The sequence below is a fragment of the Chionomys nivalis genome, chromosome 10 (assembly GCF_950005125.1).
Source record: "Chionomys nivalis chromosome 10, mChiNiv1.1, whole genome shotgun sequence".
NCBI lineage: Eukaryota > Metazoa > Chordata > Mammalia > Rodentia > Cricetidae > Chionomys > Chionomys nivalis.
The window spans coordinates 25514861-25534525 of NC_080095.1; the positions used below are offsets into that span (position 1 = coordinate 25514861).

A 19665-nucleotide genomic window follows, 5' to 3' on the forward strand; every position below is an offset into this window, starting at 1 on the left:
CTACACCAAAGCATGGAAGCTGTGTGTCCCATGTCTAGAGAAGAAGAATTTTCTGTGTCTTCCAGATTCTGGTGACTGCCGTATGTCTTGTGTTTCAGTTAGGGTTTCTATCGCTGCAGTGAAACACCATGACCAAAGCAAGTTGGGGAGGAAAGGGTTAAGTGGCTTCTGTTTCCACACCATAGTCTGTCACTGAAGGAAGTCATGGAAGGAACTCAAAACAGGGTAGGAGCCTAAAGGCAGGAGCTGATGTAGCGGCCACAAGGGAGGGCTGCTTACTGGCTTGTGCCCAATGGTTTACTTAGCTTTCTTTCTTCTAGAGCACAGGACCACCAGCCTGGGATGGCATCACTCATAATGAGGTTTGGCCCTTCCCCACAAATCACCAATTAAAAAAATGCCCTACAGGTTTGCCTACAGCCTAATATTATGGAGGTATTTTCTTAATTGTGGCTCCCTCCTCTTCAGTGATTCTTGCTTATGCCATATTGATACAAAACTAGCCAACACACCCTGGCTGTGGCCACATCACCCCAGCTTCACGTTTGCGTTTTTCTTCTTACCCCTCTTCTGCATAAGGCAGAGGGCCCTCTTTCATGCTCTTACGGAGACTCTTGGGATTTGACTTAGGAACCCCCATTTCTCTGGGTTCAGACCTTAATCTCTCATCTTCAACCCCCCCTGCCCCATTTTCTTACACTTTGCCATAAGTAGGACCTGTTTTTAGGGTCACTGTTTGGCCCACTGAACCCAGGAGCGCTGTATGTGATCCTCTAAAGTCACCAGAGGGAGTTGGTCGCACTCAGAAGGATAGACCAATGGGTGTTTTACCCACCTGATCTGAGACCCATGCAAGGGCCCATGACAGAGTTGTATCCCTGTACTGCATGGCCTTCCCCAACCCCTTGACAGAATCTTTCAGTCCTCGCCTCTGGGGCTAGCAATCTCAGGGACTAGTGTATTCTCACTACATTATCCACTCTCAGTGATATCCTAACAGAATCAGGTCATGTGTGGAACCCGACTTGTGGAACAGGTTTAAGAGCTGGCTTAGACCAGAGCAGAAGAATCAAAGGCTTAGAAAGAAGTTGGCGTGAGTAGTGGGAGGACATTCTGAAAGTTGAAAAAGGTGGAGTGGTGTGTACGTGCATGTATGCATGCTTCCATGCATGCATGCATGTCTGTGTGTGTATGTGTGTGTGTGCCTATCATTCCCTGAGCTCATAAGCATGGTATCTGTCAGAAACTTGCCCCTGCCAAGTCTTGGTGGGCTACTGTCTTCTTAAGGTAAGCCCAGCCACCAGAGTCCTCCTTCATCTGGAGACTTAGGAGTCCCAGTTATGGGGTAAAGAGATGGCTCTCCCTCTTAGGGATTTAAGACTCCATCATTGATTCTCCTTGCCTCAGTTCCCCTCCAGCCCTAGCAGGGCAGAAGATCTGTAAAGGCCACCTTGTCCAGGCAACAGGTCACTCCACTGAACACCACCGGGTAAAATACCCCAAGCCCCACAGTCACTCTGGTGATCAGCCTGAGAGGTGCCCAGGTATATGTGAAAAGATGTATGTTCTATTTATGGAGTGGACAGGAGAGAGAACCCATTCTCTAGAACTTTCTCTGGGCCCAGGCTGCCATAGCAGCTAAGGAACATTGGGCGCTGGGCTCAAAGTGGCATGTAGCTTGTGTCTCTCTGAGAAAGCTAAGGAGGACCTGCAAGCTTATCATTTTTATGCAGAAGAGACAGAGAACGGACAGAGGGTCATGGGCTCGCCATTAAAATGACCAAAGGAGCTGAAGGATGGAGGAGGTAGCCAAGGTCCCCAAGGCTGCACCCGGACCAGAACAAAGGTTTGTGGTGAGACTTGGGGAAGCCACAGGTTTGAGAGCAGAGACTGCAGCTGGTGGGATAAGATGGGCTTCTGACCATAAGACTGACCAGAGCTCAGGACCCTTCTCAGGGGCCACTCATGCGTGTTTATTGTGGCCAGGCTGAGTGCTGTTCCTTGGTCTTCTCTGGTTTCTCCCAGCCCTGTGATCTTGGGCATGTTACCCACGCTCTTGTCTCAAATCCCTCATCGCTAGAGAAGATTCTAATGTTTACTTCAGGATTAGCTGAAGTCTTTCACTTAGCACAGCATCTAGAACACGGAATGAGTTTTTGTCAAATGTGCAGGGCGAAAGGGCATGAAACCGTCGAGCCTGTGCCCATTTTCTCCCCTGCTGCCTCAAACCTGCACACTCCAAGGTGACACCTCAGCCTGCTTCTGTAAGACTCCAGGAACATTCCCTGACTACCATTACTGTCCCATTTAGTTTCACCAGTGACCCTGCTGACTTACATGGAAACCACAACCTGCAATCTCTTTCAGAGTCACGTTTCTGCCTGTCCCTGGTGTTAGAGTCTCAGAAGAGCATCGAATAGCAATAGAAAGCATTCAATAAGTATAATTATTGTATAGACACTGCTGTTGCCACTGCAACCACCTCCCAGGCCTTGAAAATGTTGGGAATGCTACCTAGAGGGCATCTAGAGCATCACGTGGCCATTCAGGTTCTCCTATACTGAGGTTCTTTGGCTTTGATTAGAAGCACTTGGGAGCAGCACAGTCTCAGCCAATTGCAAATGCACACATCCATCCACAAAGAAACATATACACACTTGCTTACAGGTGCATGCAAACATACATCACACGTGTTACAGGTACATACAGAGGGCTGCATACACATGCATCCGTACAGGCAAAGCCCTTTCACAAACCCTGTGAGCAGTCTATCGAGAGGGGAACCCTGCACAGAAGCCTGGGTTGGCTTTTATCAGGGAGCTTGGAGGCACAATTAGAGACAGAAGAAAGAGAAGGTTCATAGAGTTTAGACTGTGCCAAATTACGTTAATCCATGGTGATAGGGAGCAGGGGTGGGTGTCTGTAGCTCGCCCCGCTATGGGTCAATTCTACCAGCTTTCTTTGGTCATTCACCTGCATCCTGGCACCACCATGGAGGTTTTGAGCTGGGCACAGAATTCAGAAACAAACAGGATATAGCTTCTGCCCAAGCATACACTCTGAGGTAGACATGGGGGACCAACTAACAAAGCCAAATACATGCCATGCCATGGTACGAAATGGAGAGACAGAAAATCCAGTGATTAAAAACAAGCTTTTTAGAGTCAGGTCTTCTAGTGTTGTAATAGTCTTGGGTCAAGAGGGCTATAGCCCTTAACCCATTTACAGGATTAAATAAGAAATGGGCTAAAGGTGTGGCCAAATGCCTGGCCTCATACAGTCATCATTTGGGGCGTGTAAGATCCTAGGGATCAAACCCACAGCCTCTTATGTACTAGTCAGGTGTTTTATCTCTGAGATATGTCCCCAGCCTTGATTGTTTTGAATCAATGTTTACCAAAGCCACTAATGCCTGGGATTCTTAGGGCAGGTGTTGCAGTAATGCCAAGAAAGCTGAATTTGGTGGGGGAGGTGGCTGTCCTCTGTCCTGGCTGGCACTTGAGGACTCTCAGGTGCTGTGGGCAAACCTTTTTCAGGGTTCACAGGCTCTGGCCCTACCAGAATCTGGACTGAGTGGCTTCCAAGGTCGCTCCTAGATGGGAGGGTCTAGCACTACTTCAGACACTCAAGACTTTGCTCAGAAGAGTGGGCTGGCAGCTTCTCCTCTCTGCTCCACTCCCCGTTCAGACCTGCGTTTCCGTTTCCGTAGATGGCTCCTCACAGCCACCTTCAGGGTAAGGTTTCCAGCACCTTGGCTTTTGTTTAAGCAAACTGTGAAAACTGGCAGAGCGAGTGACTATGTGGATGCTATGACCATTTCCCCGCATAGTTGTCCCTGCCGAAGTCATAGCCCTGGAGCTTTGGAAGGACTGAGAAGGAAGTCTGCACAAGGAGGTGCCGATTACGTGGGTGCTGACGTGAATACAGAGAGACAGTGCCAGGAAGGAATTGCACGGTCGTAACTGCTGATAGCCTGATGGACAAGGAAGATCCAGGGCTTGGCCCACACCTGTCATACCAGTGGGCACTCTTAGAGGAGGTGCCAAACTTTATGGGGAGTCCTTCCTTTATGGAGGCAAAGTAAATACCTGGTATGACTTTATCCGGGCCAAGTTCCATGATTTTGCGTAGGTTGTTCCTTTCTTTTTCTGGGTACTGCAGCTTCTGGGAAGTTAATTATCCAGCCTATCCATGTCCTCCCCTGTGCTAATTCCTTTGCTGTCATCCTCTATCTGTCTGTTGCACTGTTCCCGGACACTTTTATTTAGGGTATCACTAGGGATAAGACTCAAAGCCCATAGTCTCTTCTGAAAATGGTAGAATAATGAAAGAGGGGGCTGAGGTTTTTACTCAGAAAATCCAAATAAAAGTCCCTAGCTCTACCCCTGAATAACCCCAAGAAATTATTTATCCCAGCAAGCCTCAGTTTGCTTGTTTATAGGATGGAATAATGAGACGTGCCTTTAGGGTAGTCATTAAGTAAGGGCAGCCGTCCCCCAACCCCCAAGAGCTTAGGTCAGCACTTTATAATTGTTCATGTGTCCACCAATCACCTGGGACCCTGGTAAGCTACAGACTCTGGCTCAACAGATCTTGGGTAGAGCCTGGGAGTTCACATTTCTGACTGTATCTGTAGACACTGATGCCGCTAATCCAAGGCCTTTGAGGATTTTATGAGAACTGAATAAGTAGACATATATAAAGGAGACTGAGAGCATGCCCCCACTTGGTACCAATTGATGCCAGCACCCTCTCTGTGTACCACATTGAAAGTCCTAGAAAGGTTCCATGCTAGAGAAAAGTTCACATGACTTTATTAGGGTCTCATTGATAAGGTCACAAAAGGGTGACTTTGAAAGAGATTACAGGGTGCCTAGAGGTTGGCTTTTAACAAATTTCACTTTTCCTGAAAATGTTCTTATCTTATCTGTTTTTTTAATTGTTGGGATAAGACACCATAACCAAAACAACTTATCAAAAAGTGTTTAATTTAGGGCTCACAGTTGTGGAGAGAGCCCATGACCATCATAGTGGGGAGTATGCCAACAGGCAGGCAAGCATGATGCTGGAGCAGTAATTGGGAGCTCCCATCTTGATCCACACATATGAGGCAGAGAGCTAACTGGGAATGGAATGGCTTTTGCACTCTCAAAGCCCACTTCTAGTGACATACCTCCTCCAACAAGGCCACACCTCCTAACCTTTCCAGACAGTTCTACCAACTGAGGACCAAACATTCAAATATATGAGCCTATGTATACCAGTCTCATTTAAGCTACAACAATAACTAGAAAATTCTGAAGTTGAATTATTTATCATCATCGTCATCATCATCATCATCATCATCATGTTATTGTTTAAGTATCAGGTGATTTTGATGTCATTTATTTGAAAATTGCTGATGTTACTGATGTGCAAGTAGTTTTTAGACCATCTTGGGGAACACTGCCAAGGAAAAGGTTTGCACATGCTCAGTAAAGGTGCAGGATATTTTTCCTGAATATTTTAATTCTATATTTGTTTGAATCTCAGGATGCAGAAGCCACAGATATGAAAGGCACTTTGTTTGTTTGTTTGTTTGTTTGTTTTTTGGTGTTGTTTTTTGAGACGGGGTTTCTCTGTGTAACAGCCCTAGCTCTCCTAGAACTAGTTCATGTAGACCAGGCTGGCCTTGAACTCACAAGATCCACCTGTCTCTGCCTCCCAAGTGCTGGGATTAAAGGCGTGCGCTGCCACCACCAAGCTGGAAGGCATTTTCTAAACAAGGGTACCATGCTATGTCATAGGGATGTTTGCACTGTCTAGCAGGGACCTTGACAGCAGACATGGACCAAGGCAGTAGCATACACAGTTATATACAGTAATACATCCTTTCTCTCATGTGCAAGGTTAAAGGACTTGCAGGGGTGGGGTGAGGGGTCTGACGTAGACTAGGGAACCAGAGAAGGCTTGCCTTAGGAAATGACCTTTCAAGTAAAGAGTGGGCAAAGGTGGGAAAGAATTCAGCAGCACTGAAGCATATGGGTGATGGTCATTCATAGTGATACTGAAGTAGGCTAGATTGAGCATCCTACTCAGACTGCTGTTCCCCCAGCCACCCCTTTTGCTAACACCATATCCTTTCTAACTAGCACCCCCTGGTTCTGTCCACAGCAAACAGGGCCTATCAGTGCCACCCTGGTGATGACACGCCCCATCAAAGGGCCTCGGGACATCCAGCTGGACTTGGAGATGATCACTGTCAACACTGTCATCAACTTCAGAGGCAGCTCCGTGATCCGACTGCGGATATATGTGTCACAGTACCCATTCTGAGCCTCGGGCTAAGGCCTCTGACACTGCCTTTCACTAGCATCAAGGGCCAGGAGGAGGAGCCGCCCAACAAGAATGAGAGCAAGCAGACTCTGCACCTTTCCTGCTGAACATCTGTCTCCCTGGGGCATCAGCCCAGGAACCTGACCCCTACTTGTACTCTTGCCAACTGTCACTCTGAAGGACACCCTGCCCCTAGTTCCCACGATGCAGTTGTATTCTTTTTGGCTCCCTGAGGTGAGGTTGCCTGTGATGCTTCAAGGCCTTCCATTTATTTCCATCATTTTTCAAAGAAAATAGGTTTTCTGGGGTTTGAGTCTGTGTTCTAAGACTGCGTGGCTTGTTCTCGTCTCTTCTACTCCTTCCTCTGTCTCTTGCTGTGTTGCTGCTTTGCAAAAGTCCCCATGGGCTCATGGGAAAGGCTGGGTTTAGCTAGTTTGCTTCTTGCGTGTGCTGAGAAGGCTATGAAACACACCACAGCAGGATCAAAGGTTTTTAAAGAGTCTATTTTATAACCAGGTTTGGTATGTTCAGCATAAAAGAACTTTTTAATTGTCCTTAAAACTTGTATGGCTATTTAACCTTTTCTTGTGCATTTTGAGTTTTTAAAGTGGTAGAATTCCTTCCAAGAGCCTCAGAAATGTGTTATAGTCTGTCTCCCAACCCCAGCCTTCCTTCCATCTTAGCCCGGTTTTTATGAAGTCCCCTTAATCATGCTGTTTTAAGAATTGTTACTCAACTGGGCTGGAAGACAGAGGTATCCAGACTGATTAAATATTTGAAAAAACCTTGTGTTTGGTTAATTTTGATACCATGGATAATTTAGTGTTTGGAGTTGGTTTTAATTCTGTGCAATGGCTTGGGAAGGTCTCCAAGGGACTGAAACCTCCTCCATAACTGGGCCAAAGGTGGGGCAAAAGGTGGGGGACTGTGACACGGAGGTGGTGAGAAAGTGAGAGCTAACATCAATCTCCAAGTTTTCTCATAATTGCTTTTCATTGTGGTCTGTTGTGGGCATTCTCCGAGGGCAGAAGGCAGAGGCAGAATTTATTCAAGGGTCTGTAAATCATTGAGTGGCTCTTGACCCTGTGTAAGAAGGACAATTGATTAGGTAGGACCCATCTCTAGAAACTGATGCCATTGGTCCTGGGTGGAGCCTGGGCATTTGTTAAAAAAGGATAGAAGTAGAGTTGAATACACATCTTAGAGAGGGGTGGTTAGTGAGACCCACGTGCTAGCTACCTTGCCTTCAGCACCTGTATAGTTTCTTCCAGAACTTTTCAGCTTGCCATCCCTTTCCTGATCAGGCACTCTGGGTTTTCCCCAGCCAGAGGTTAAGAGCACAAGGCCCAGAGAAGAGACCCAATTAGACAGCTGCCTTCATGGCCAGTCCCAATATTGGATAGGAGGCTACAGAGGAGAAAAATGGATTCCTTGAGACCCAAAGATGCAACTGTAGGATCAGGCTGTGGAGGCACCTATCCCCTCTCTTAGTGATGTACTTAAATGCCTCTAAGGTGCCCAGAGCTTCACCCTAGACCCCAGGTTAGAAGGCAATTCATAGATTCCTTTTTTTGATTTTGTTTTGTTTTGTGTTTTTTTTTTTCTTTTTTCTTTTGAGACAGAATCTTGCTATGTAGCCCTAATTGACCTCAAACTCACTATGTAGACTAGTTGGCCTCAGACTTACAGAGATTTGATTGCCTCTACCTCCTAGTCCTGGGATTAAAGGCATGCATCTCCACCAAATTCTCAGATTCTTCAGCAGAGGCAAAAGGCATGGCCAGCCACTCGCATCTGAACAGCTCTGGCCTATCTTCCACGGAATGTATCTCACTCCCACAGCACAGCCTCCTGCTCATTCTTTTCTCTAACTAAAACTAGGCCCATCCAAACCACGCCCAACAGTGAGCCTTCTGACAGGTTCAGGTAGCATTGTTAACACCCACCCAAGTGGCATAGAGGCTTTAGTTTAGAAGTGTGGAGAAAAGGACTAATTCCTTCGGCGAGGCTCTCTGCAGAGCAAAGGACAGAAGGCACCCTCTGGTCCAGATACCCCATCATGATGAGGCTTAGGAGTCAGGGACGGGGCAGAGCTAGAGATGCGGAGTGTTGACCCCAATGCAGCAGTCAGAACCATGGACCCAGGCTCAGCACAGCATGGGCTCAAGTTTCCTCATGATGTGGAAGGCTGAGACACTTTGTCCTGTGCTTTCTGAACCACTGGTTTCCAAGGTGACACATTTGGGAGCAGACCCAAGTCCCTAGGGTTTACATTTCAGTTGTCATTGTCTAAATATGGCTTCCTGCTTCTAAGAAAAAAAAAGCACCAAGAGGCTTTACCAAAGCAGGCTCAGAGGGCCTTTTGGCTCTTGGATTACTTTTTCAAAACATCACTGGCGAGTTCAGTTTAAATGGATAAGAAGCATGTGGGATCAATTAATTTTAAAATACACTTGGGCCTCAAAGTTCAAGGGAAGAATGGCCTGGGGCAGAGAGTGTACTGTAGGGCCAAACCCAAAATATTCGGAATGGTTCTAGAGGCTCCCAGAACCAAAAGACTGCTTGCTTCACCCATTCCTTGGGAATAACTAGATATTTTTTTTATTTCTCCCATGGCTTTGGGGGTTGGCCTGCTAGCAATATTCCAGCATTGTCCTCTAATGTGAAGGCCAGTGGACTGATTGTTTTGGGGGTCCTAATATATCCGGACTTCCCTGGCTTTTATCTTGTCAGGGTGGCCCAATACTGGAGCTGAGTTTGTCAAACTTGAGTTTGTCAAGTGAACCCTGGTTCCATCATCACATCCTGAAACATGAAGGAGCCTGTGAAAAGAGGGTGCTAGATTAAGACCCAAGGCACCAGTCAAAATCCTCGTGTTACCTACCAGCTGCCCATCTGAGTTCCCCGCAGACGATCACTTCCATTCAGCTGCTCCTAATTCTAAAGTTCTGAGAGGCCTCACATTGTACTTCGGGGGTAGCAGCCAACATTTCCACTAAAGTGCAGTTTTAGAGTTTCCCAGAAGCAGGCCAGTTATAACACTTTCTAATTGGCACAGAATCCACCTACCTGTCTCCTGGCAGGCTTGGGTAACACACTCCAAACTTTTCTTAGGTAACAGTCTTGGCCCTGGGAGTGTTATTTGCCCAGATGGTGAAACGTTTAAGGGGGTCCGATTGCTTCATTTTCAATGATTTAATTGTATTTTTGTGGCCTGGGTGTTAACTGTGATGTGCACAAATTGTTCATCCTGAGCCAGAAAGGTCACCCATGAAAAACAAAACAAACAAAAAGTCCATTTCCTCTCCTCTTGCCAGATGAGAGCTGAATGCTAAAGGTCTTTATTTAAAAGGATAACATACTTTATTTTATTGCTTAAAAATAATCTTTCTTATTCTCAAAAATTTAATATATTATGCGATGAAATAGAATCATATTCCTCCCATTTCCCACTTTGCTTCCCCTTATTCCTCCAATACATCTTCCTCCCAGCTTCATCTTTTAAAAATTTTTATTGTTTTGATAACCCACAAAGTCCAATTAGTCTTGCCCATATGTGCACAGTGTACACATCCACGGGAGCATGGGAAATTTACCAGTAGCCACACCCTCAAAAAATGAGTCTCTTTCTCCCTCCCCCAGTGGCTATCAACAGCCAAATAGCTCCTCAGTAAAGGTGGGTGTCGGGGATTAAAGTTGCAGTCCACCATGTTCAGACAGCTCTCTCCGAGCTCACACAAGATTTGAAGACACCCCCATTGTCCCTCCCCACCCTGGCTTCCTATTCTCTGTCTGACCTTATTTGGAGACTGACCCTGGGCATGGATGCCCGACTTATCTCAGGCATGACCCTTGACACGGTTCCCTGCAGACACTCTCCCCTTGCTGCCACACAGGGTAATCAGGCTTTGTGATTTGGCTGTTACGATAGGAGCTAGGAACGTGCTACCATCATATAATAACTAGGCATTGTGTTCCAGCCTTATGATAGGAGCCTGCTGTTTAATGCAAATTAGGTGATGTCCGAGCCACTGTTCCCATCCTTTTATACCTCCCCTCACTCTGGAATAAAGTTGGGCTGGAACACTGAAGCTGTTTCCCAGAAAGCTGTTTCCGACGTACCCACAGGCCATACAAAGCCCTTCATGCTGCTTCTGCTCCCTCTGTCCTCATAGCCTGGCGACCAATGGGTCAGGAGGAAGAGGGAGACCCCGTGGGTGGGGGCTGGACAGCACCTCCCCATCCATGCTGGAACTTTGACTGGCCAGAGTGATGAACATGGTGCACAGTTCATTGGTGACACGCTTACCTGAGGATCTATAAATCACCAGACAAAATTAGAACTTAATCTATTTTAGTTCAATTTTAATAACTACTTAGCCGAATCTATTTTATACAACCAAAACACTCATGAGCATTCATGGGGATCTGTTTGAAATTTGGAATAACCTCCCTCTGTAACTATTAAATACATTTAATAGAAACATGAAATACTTGTCAGGTAAGGAAATTTCTTTTGGGACAATGGGATGGCTCAGTGAGCAAAGATGTTTGCCTCCAAGTCTGCCTGAGTCTCATCCTTGGAATCTACATGACGGAAGAAGAGCACGGATCCTGAGATTTTCTTGTGTCCTCCACAGGCATACCATACACGCATGTTCATACAGGTGCCGTACACGTGCACTCACACAGACAAATAAAGGTTAAAAACTATTAGAGGGTAATTTGTTCTTTTATTTGGCCTGTATGCTTGCATTTTGATATTTCTTTCCAGCTCTAAAGTGATCATTTAACAAAACTCATTAGTTCCAAACTTGTTCACACTCATCACCCACAAGCGAGCATGCACATTGCTCCTCATGTTGAGAATTTTGCTCTGAAATTTCTTAGTTCTTTTATTTAGCAGATGGCTAGCAGCCCTGAGGATAACTAAAATATGCTTGCAAAAAATCAAGAAAAACAATCAAGGGGGCTCCGGAACAAAGAGATGTACAGAGGCAAGATTCAAGTGGATTTTCTGGAGAGAACCACCTCAGCATCTCTGACTTGCTTAGTGTGACTCTTCATCAGCAACCAGCAGAGAAATCCACTGTGACCTGACAAGATAAGTGTCAAATAAGCATTTCTGTTGTCTTATAGCAAAGACTAGCACAACCCCCAAATATATATATATATTGCCTGCATGTCTGTGTGATGGCACTGAATCCCCTGGAACTAGAGTTACAGACAGCTGTGAGCTGCCCAGTGGGTGCTGGGAATTGAACCCAGGTACTCTGGAAAAACAGCCAACTGCAGTCAGTGCTCTTAATCACTGAGCCATCTCTCCACCCCACCCCTATCTTGATCAATAATGTGAAAATGAAGGCAGGGGTAAGCTGTACATAGATGCAAAATACAAACACTACTGTGATATCCATTGACGAAGATCTATAAGATACTAACATGAGCCTGGGGCCAGAGAGCATCAGATAGGTTGATTGCACTTAAAAGTTGTTTTGGTTAGGGAAGGAGTGTTTTGGTTTGAACCTAGACCTTTCTCTATTTCTTACTTTTCAGGTTTTTACTCAAAGCAAACTTTTGAATTTTTTCCCGTTTCTCTATTGTTGTTGAGCATGTGCATAAAGCATGTGTGTGGGCGCATACATCATTTCATGTGTTCGGAGGTCAGAGGACAATTGTGTGGAGTTGGTGCTGTCCTCCCACATTTCTATGGGTTCAGGGGATCAAACTCAGATATCTAAGCTTGCACAGCAAGTACCTTTACCCACTGAACATACTCCCCAGGAAAAACATAATGTTATAAAACAAACATGCATCCCAAGGAGCTGCTACATTTTAATAGGGGTGCTTGAAGTTCCTCTCAATTTTAATATACAAACCTTCCAGAACTTATCTTTTAAAGGAAGGTGTCTGCATTCCTGTTATATTTTCTAATGCTCTGCATCCCTGCTCTTAAAACATTTACCAAAATGACACGATTAAATCCAAGCTATGGTATATGCAAAGATTTCAGCTCTTTCCAGCAAATCTACAGTCTCATTTTGTTCTAATTTCAGCCCCCAAGCTGGCATCTTCACATAGGATTTTGTCAACGATCCTAAGAAGCAATCTTATGGACCATAATAGGGTTGCATTTTCCATGGGCAAAGCCATAATTGAAATCATGGTCTTATCCAGGAGAACCACAGCCAGCCAATGTTCCTCCCCATTCCGAAATCTAGCTCATTTGGGAAAAGCAAGGTTCTTGGTTTTCTTTCTCCTTTTATCCCTCCTTCCTGCTTTACTAAGATTGAGATTAGGGCCTCAAACAAGTGCTCTACCAAGAGGTACAAACCCAGCTTCTGCTGGAACTTTAAAAATGTGTTATTTTAGGGTCTTTCTAGACATACCATAATCTCATCAAAGCCAAGACGTTTTACCAGTAGTGGGCAAATAGCTCCTAGATGGACTACTAGAATCCGGGACTAGTAAAAGCACCAAAGAGGAGCAGGCTAGCCCATTGCAGGGCAGGGGCAAATGACTAGAGGGAGCAGTTGCTCTGTACAGCAAGTACTGAGCCACTGAAACCCCACCCCTGCTCTTCACACTCATTTTCTCATCTCTGCCACTGCTCTTCACACTGACCACCACCTCACCCACCCCTGCTCTTCACACTGACCACCACCTCACCACCCTTGCTCTTCACACTGACCACCTCACCCACCCCTGCTCTTCACACTGACCACCACCTCACCCACCCCTGCTCTTCACACTGACCACCTCACCCACCCCTGCTCTTCACACTGACCACCACCTCACCCACCCCTGCTCTTCACACTGACCACCTCACCTTATCCCTGCTCTTCACACTGACCACCACCTCACCTCATCCCTGCTCTTCACACTGACCACCACCTCACCTCATCCCTGCTCTTCACACTGACCACCACCTCACCCACCCCTGCTTTTCACACTGACCACCTCACTCACCCCTGCTCTTCACACTGACCACCACCTCACTCACCCCTGCTCTTCACACTGACCACCTCACCCACCCTTGCTCTTCACACTGACCACCTCACCTCATCCCTGCTCTTCACACTGACCACCTCACTCACCCCTGCTCTTCACACTGACCACCTCACCTCATCTCTGCTCTTCACACTCAAAACTTCATCTTGGCAAATGGCCTCCAGGCTGCTTTCATTCTTAATTTTCATCAGGTTTTCCTCAGCCCTACTCTCCTCCCTTGTTACTTCTCCTCCAGCCTTTGGAAGGCTGAGGTAAGAAAGAAGGAGGAGCATAGCTGACTGACTCCTTCTTCCTCCTGAAGGTGGAATCCAGCTTTACTTCTGGGTAAGAAGATGGGGGTTGGGGGTGTGGGGGCACCTTTCAGGTTTTGCACAGTGGTATGAACCTTTAATCCCAGGAGGCAGAGGGAAATGGATCTCTCTGAGTTCAAGGCCAGTCTGATTTACATAGTGAGTTCCAGGATAACCAAGGCTACACAAAGACTCTGTTTCAAAAAGTCAAACCAAACAAAACAGAAACGAGCAAACAAAAACTTCTGATCTCTCTAGGGCTGGAAATGTACTTAATTGGTAGAGTTCTTGCCTAGTATGCACCAAGTCCTTATATTCTCTCTCTCTCTCTCTCTCCCACCCCCTTGTTGTTATTGTTGAGTTAAAATCTGCACAGAGTAGAATACACAAAGCATGACAATGCTTTTGGACAAGATAAATAAAGGCATTCAGCATGAGCCCCAGGTGGGGGTGTTAAAGATTGAGCTGTGTGCACTGGAGACCAGAGGGCAACTTGCTGGGGGACACAGGTGGCAGCAGCTTTTGAGAAGGGGACTGGGTGCAGATGAGCAGTTAAGGCCCATGGATGTTTGAACATCTGGACCCCCTCTCATGGTGGCCAGAGTATTTCCTTCCGTGTTTGGCTGGTTTGAATTTCTTACTGTTCATTTAGAATGTGTGCGGGATGGAGAGTGTGTAGGAGGGGGGAGGGGAACGTAGCTGGAAGAACCCAGAAGTTCACCAGGCCCATTCTTTGATCTACGTAGCCACGGACTCTTATGAAAGCAGGGTTTCTTCGTCTCCTCACAGCTGGGCAGGCAATGGCTTCCAGAGTGAGCGTTGAGGCTCCTAACCCTAGGGATTTTAGTTACTGCATCCCTCACACAAAGAAGGAATTCTGAAATGAGCAAAACTGATTAGCAGCCAAATATGAAAACTGAAAAATGCATTAACCCTGCTACCTCCCAGCTTCCTGAAGCCTCGCTAGCTAGCCATGTTCTCCTGCAAACACCCTGCATCCATTTAAATACATGGAGAAAGTATGTTGGCCAGAGGAAGCACAATGGGAAGGAAGATTCCTAGTTGGAAAGTTTTAGATTTTAAACGTTTTCATTACAGGCTAGAGAAATGGCTCAGCAATTAGGGGTTTGTACTGCTCTCGCAGAAGACCTGAGCGTGGTTCCCACACCCCATTGGGTAGTGACTAAGCACATGTAACATATAATTAAAAACAAATCTTTAAATTTTTTATTATGTGTGTGTGTGCATGCATGCATGTACATTCACATGTTCTATACTGTGCATGTAGATGTTGGAGCATTGTTTTCTGGAGTTAGTTCCATTCTTCTACCATATTGATTCTGGGAACTGAACTCTTCAAGCTTGGTGGTAAGTGCCTTTACCTGCTCAGCCAATGTGTGCGCTCTTTCTCTCTCCTTTATAAATAGATTTTTCTAGCTCTTTTCTCTCTGTGACCTAAAGTAAGTCCGTTGGCCTCTCTGAGCCTCAAATCATTCTTTTGTATTCTCAGAAAATGTCAAACCTGAGCCATGTATTCACCTAACTTCTTAGCTTCCACTCTATGCCTGATACTGGCTTATTGAAAAATTCTTACTATCAGGACCAGAGAGACAGACAGCTCAGTGTTCAGAGTGCATTCTCTGCAAGCACAACCACTTGAGTCCAATCCCTGACATTCATGTAAAAAGCCAGGAATAGCCGTGTGCATATCTGTAACCCCAATACTGGGTAACAAAAATAGGTGGCTAGCCACAGCTCATGAGCCAGACAACCTAGCCGAAATTGTGAGTTTCTACTTCAGTGGGAGACCCTGTTTCAAGGCAGAGAGTTGAATCATAATAGAAGGGGACATTCAATGTCTTGCTCTGGCTTCTGCATGCATAATCCATGCCTGCACACCCATAATCTCATATGCATATTCCATATACACAAAGTGTTCTAACACTTCTTTACATCATTCTTGTTTTGACCGTATCATTTTGCAGCCTAGACTAGCCTGGAACTATTGCTTTAGCTTCCCAAGTGCTGGAATTGCATATATGAATCGCTGTACCCAGCAATCACTTTTATTTCAAAAGCACACTGTGTCCTTGTTTTGTTTCCGCACTTGGTGCAAAAGGATGTAAACACGTATTGATAACCACTCCTGGTCTTTAGAAGAGCTGTGTTCTAGCCCACGTGAGCAGCCCCATGATCAGGATATGCCAGTGAGATGTTTGCCAGGACTAGAGCTGACTAGACCTGGACTGGAGTCTCCACTTTATTCATTATTATCAGCTGGCTTGGGTAGCCAGCACTAGTTACTCCTCCTTTTGTTGCGACAGAGCACTTGACAGAAGCAACCGAAAGATGGAAGGTTTTATCTTAGCTTGGAGTTGGAGGGTACAGCCTGTGTAAGAAGAGAAGTCATGATGGCATACACTGGAGGCAGCCAGTCATATCGCATGTACAGTCTGGAAACAGAGGTGACTGCTAGCGCTCTGCTGGCTCTCTCCTTGTTCAACCATTCTGGACCTCATTTGGAGGAATGAGGGAGGCTCTTGAGATGCAGGAAGATCGGGAAAATGACAAGATTCACAAAATACCTCCCCCCAAGGTTTAAACGCAGTCAACAGTTGCTGAGGAGAGGAAAGTCAGAGGAGCTGCCTACAAGTCGGGCAGGAAGCTGCAGGAGTGCAGCTTCTGTGAATGTCACCTGTGCTGAGATGGGGTTTTCGGCGACACAGCCTTGAAGTCACCCATGCTCCTGAGGGTAACCTCAGAAATAAATTAGTTCCCAGAGCTAGAAGGTGGAGCTCTTTCTTTCTTCTGTCATCAATGCCTTATCTGGGGTGAATAGATGTTTCTCATGTCTCCCCAACAAAAGCCACACAACAGAGCATGACACAGTGACAATCAACCTTTTGCTATTGCTTTTTGGTCTAGAATTTGCTAGCTTATTATTTCAAGGGACCTGAGAATCACTTGTTCAATCTGTAGGGCAGGGCAAGGAGAGGTGTGGTCACTCATTCAGATCACATTAGGAACTTTTTCCTGAGGATACAGTGAGTTAACAGGCATTGTAAGAGATAGCTGAACCACAGCGTGGCTACAAGTGTGTGGCAATGCAACTTAGAGTTCAGACAAAACCTGCATCATGGGCAAAGGACCAGAGGCTTTCAAAAGTCTTGGGTGAGCCGGGCGGTGGTGGCGCACGCCTTTAATCCCAGCACTTGGGAGGCAGAGGCAGGCGGATCTCTGTGAGTTCGAGACCAGCCTGGTCTACAAGAGCTAGTTCCAGGACAGGCTCCAAAACCACAGAGAAACCCTGTCTCGAAAAACCAAAAAAAAAAAAAAAACAAAAAAAAAAAAAAAAAAAAGTCTTGGGTGAGAAATAAGGGCAGCTTCTTTAGCTGTAGGTTAGTTATGCCCAGAACACCTCAAGAGACACTCTGGGCTCTAAAAGCTCATTAGGACTATGGCCACAGGATAAGTATGCGTAGCTCTGGGGGCCATCGGAACAATTATCGGTGACACCACATGTGTAACCCCCACCCCCTGCCTTCACACTCTTCTTTCTTTCCCAAACTTTTTTTAAGCACCTGAAGCAGGACTGTGCTAGATAGACGCTTAACTGTGACCCAAAGGGCTGGTGCCTCTTTTGCCCTTGGTCTCCCTTTAAAACCTCACCAGGTTGCCTCCCACCCTTCTGTCCTGTTCTCCCCTCACCTCTCAGTTTGCCTTCCTTATGTCTCCATTTCTTTTAACTCAGAAGTCAGCTGCAGACCCCTGACTCCTATGAGATCTAGAGAATGTTGCTGTGATATCTTTGCCACAGGCTCTGCGGAAATGGAGAACTTTCACAGTTTCAAAGCCCTGTCATTTCTGACTCTAAATTCTTAACTTTTCTAGAATTTCTTTGTCTCATGAGCCTATAACTACTAGAGACTCTCACCAGTGGACCCTGATGTGATGTGATACTTCTTGCTTGCCTTCTACAAAGAAAACATGAATAGTGTGCACCCACAATTCATGTCTACTTGGAACATGGGGATGCGACCCTATTGGAAATGGGGTGTTGGCACATGTGGATAATCAAATGAAGATAAATTCCTAATGGGGTAGGATGAAGCTTCAACCCAGTCCTGAAATCCTGGCAAGGAGAGAAGACATTCAGAGGGATCCAGAGAGAAAAGGGGCAGTGTGAAGGCTGGCCAGAGCTGGAGTAAGCTATGTGGCAAGAACATCAAGGATTTCTGGGAGTTGCCAGAAGCAAGGAAGAGGCAAGAAGGGACCGTCAAGCCTTCAGAGGAGTGTTGACTGGGGGACTTTTAGCCCTCTGAACTGTAAGAAGTTAAATTAAATTTGTGTTGTTTTAAGCGGCCCAGTTTGTGACACTGTCATGACAACTTCAGGAAACAAACAGGCCATGCTCAGCTGGGTGTGTGGCCAACTTCCCTGAGGAGTTGGGAGTGGAAGGTGGGAGGGGAGGCAGTGACATTTCAGCATTCTACTCCTGTTTTCTACTGGCTTCCCCTTCTACCACCCATCCTTCTTCCCCCTTCTTCAACGTGTCTTTTAATCCCTCTTTCCCCTAAGGTACTCGGGCTTCAGATTCACTTGATCCTACTCTGAAGGACTCAAGCTCCCAACCTACTATTTAGGTCAAAGACCCCCAAGATGCCAGGCTGCACTGAGGTTTTGTTTTTTTGTTTTTGTTTTTTTTTGCAAAGAATAGCAGCACTTTCTTGGGAGGGAGACAAGGGCTTTAAAAGCTGTTCATATCATCTTTCCCCTTGTGGAAGATATCACCATTCTGTTCTTCCCATTCTTCAGCTCCGCAGAGGCAAGAGGGTAGCCTTAGTCTACCTCATTGAGGGTTCAAGTTACACAGAGTCGAAGTCAAGAGGGAAGACCCTGTCAGTCAAGGCTGACTGAACTGTTTCCTGTGTCTAGATGCTGCTCTGGGCTCTTCAAGAAGATACTAAAACAGTTGTTCTCAACCTCTGGGTCATGACCCCTTGGAGGGGATTGAGTGACTCTTTCACAGGGGTCCCATATCATGCAGATCAGGCATTTACACTATGATTCATAACAGTAGTAAAGTTACAGACATGAAGTAGCAATGGAATAATTTTGTGGTTGGGGTCACCCCAACAAGATTAACTGTATTGAAGGGTCACAGCATTAGGAAGGTTGAGAACCACTGTTCTAAGGGAATTGAAGAGGTGGCATTGTCCTGCCTGGAAAGAACACCCTAGAAGACTACCCTTAGCTTTCTTCTTTAAAATCTTTTTCAGTAAGCTTGCTTATCTCATTGTTGAATGAGTCTTTTGTGTTCCACTTCCTCCTTTGTGTCCTCTGTATTTGATCTCACCTGTGTCTATATGTATAGAGATTTCTTTTTAAATTTGACCATCTTTGTTATTCTGTTTTCTCAATGCATGCTCATGTCTAAGACCCACGGGGCAGTATTTTTCTTTCGGATTTTTTAAATAAGACTTATGAATCCCAGTGGTAAATTAAGTTGCCCAATATCACAACATTATCTCCGCATTTACAGGGCAGAGCTGGCCTTAACTCTAGGATGTTTTCTTTCTGCAAAATCCATAGTTTTCTCAGAGGAGAGCTGCTGGCTGTAGCCTGGAATAGTTGTGTCCTTTAGGTCAGCCCTTTCCTGGTTTGAACCAGAACTCTGAGTATGCAAGCTTGACCTTGTTTTGAAATCATACTGTGTTTAAATAGATTTCTAGCCCTATTTTTTTTTAAAATCAAGGTTATTAATCAGTTTGGAGAACTCTGCATCTTGACTCTGGCTTCAGAAAAAATAGTCTTAGTAGGTTACATGAGTATTTTGAAACCCCCCCCTTTTTTTTTTAATTCAATAAAAGTTTGCACAAACAATGCATCCCACAGGAGAAATTTATGCCAGATTCCAGATGTCTAACACATTTGCTTGAGATATTAGAGTTCATGGCCTCTTGTGCTTATTAAACCAAAATATGTGAGTCCATAGAGCTGAGTTTTAAGAAGCAGGCGTGCTGCAGGGTCAGGCTGAATTCCGGGCAAC

The 19665-nt window shown here is 45.7% G+C and overlaps 1 protein-coding gene across 2 annotated transcripts in view; it reads left to right on the top strand.

The window, feature by feature from the left end:
• Window positions 1-7092, top strand: part of Fbln5 (fibulin 5) — a 71831-nt gene extending 64739 nt beyond the window's left edge. For both annotated transcript variants that reach the window (XM_057783273.1, XM_057783272.1), the window contains exon 11: window positions 6154-7092. In XM_057783273.1, the coding sequence (XP_057639256.1) occupies window positions 6154-6315 (162 nt within the window). In that variant the 3' untranslated portion in view covers window positions 6316-7092. The remainder of the gene's footprint in view (window positions 1-6153) is intronic.
• Window positions 7093-19665: the final 12573 nt, after the last annotated feature.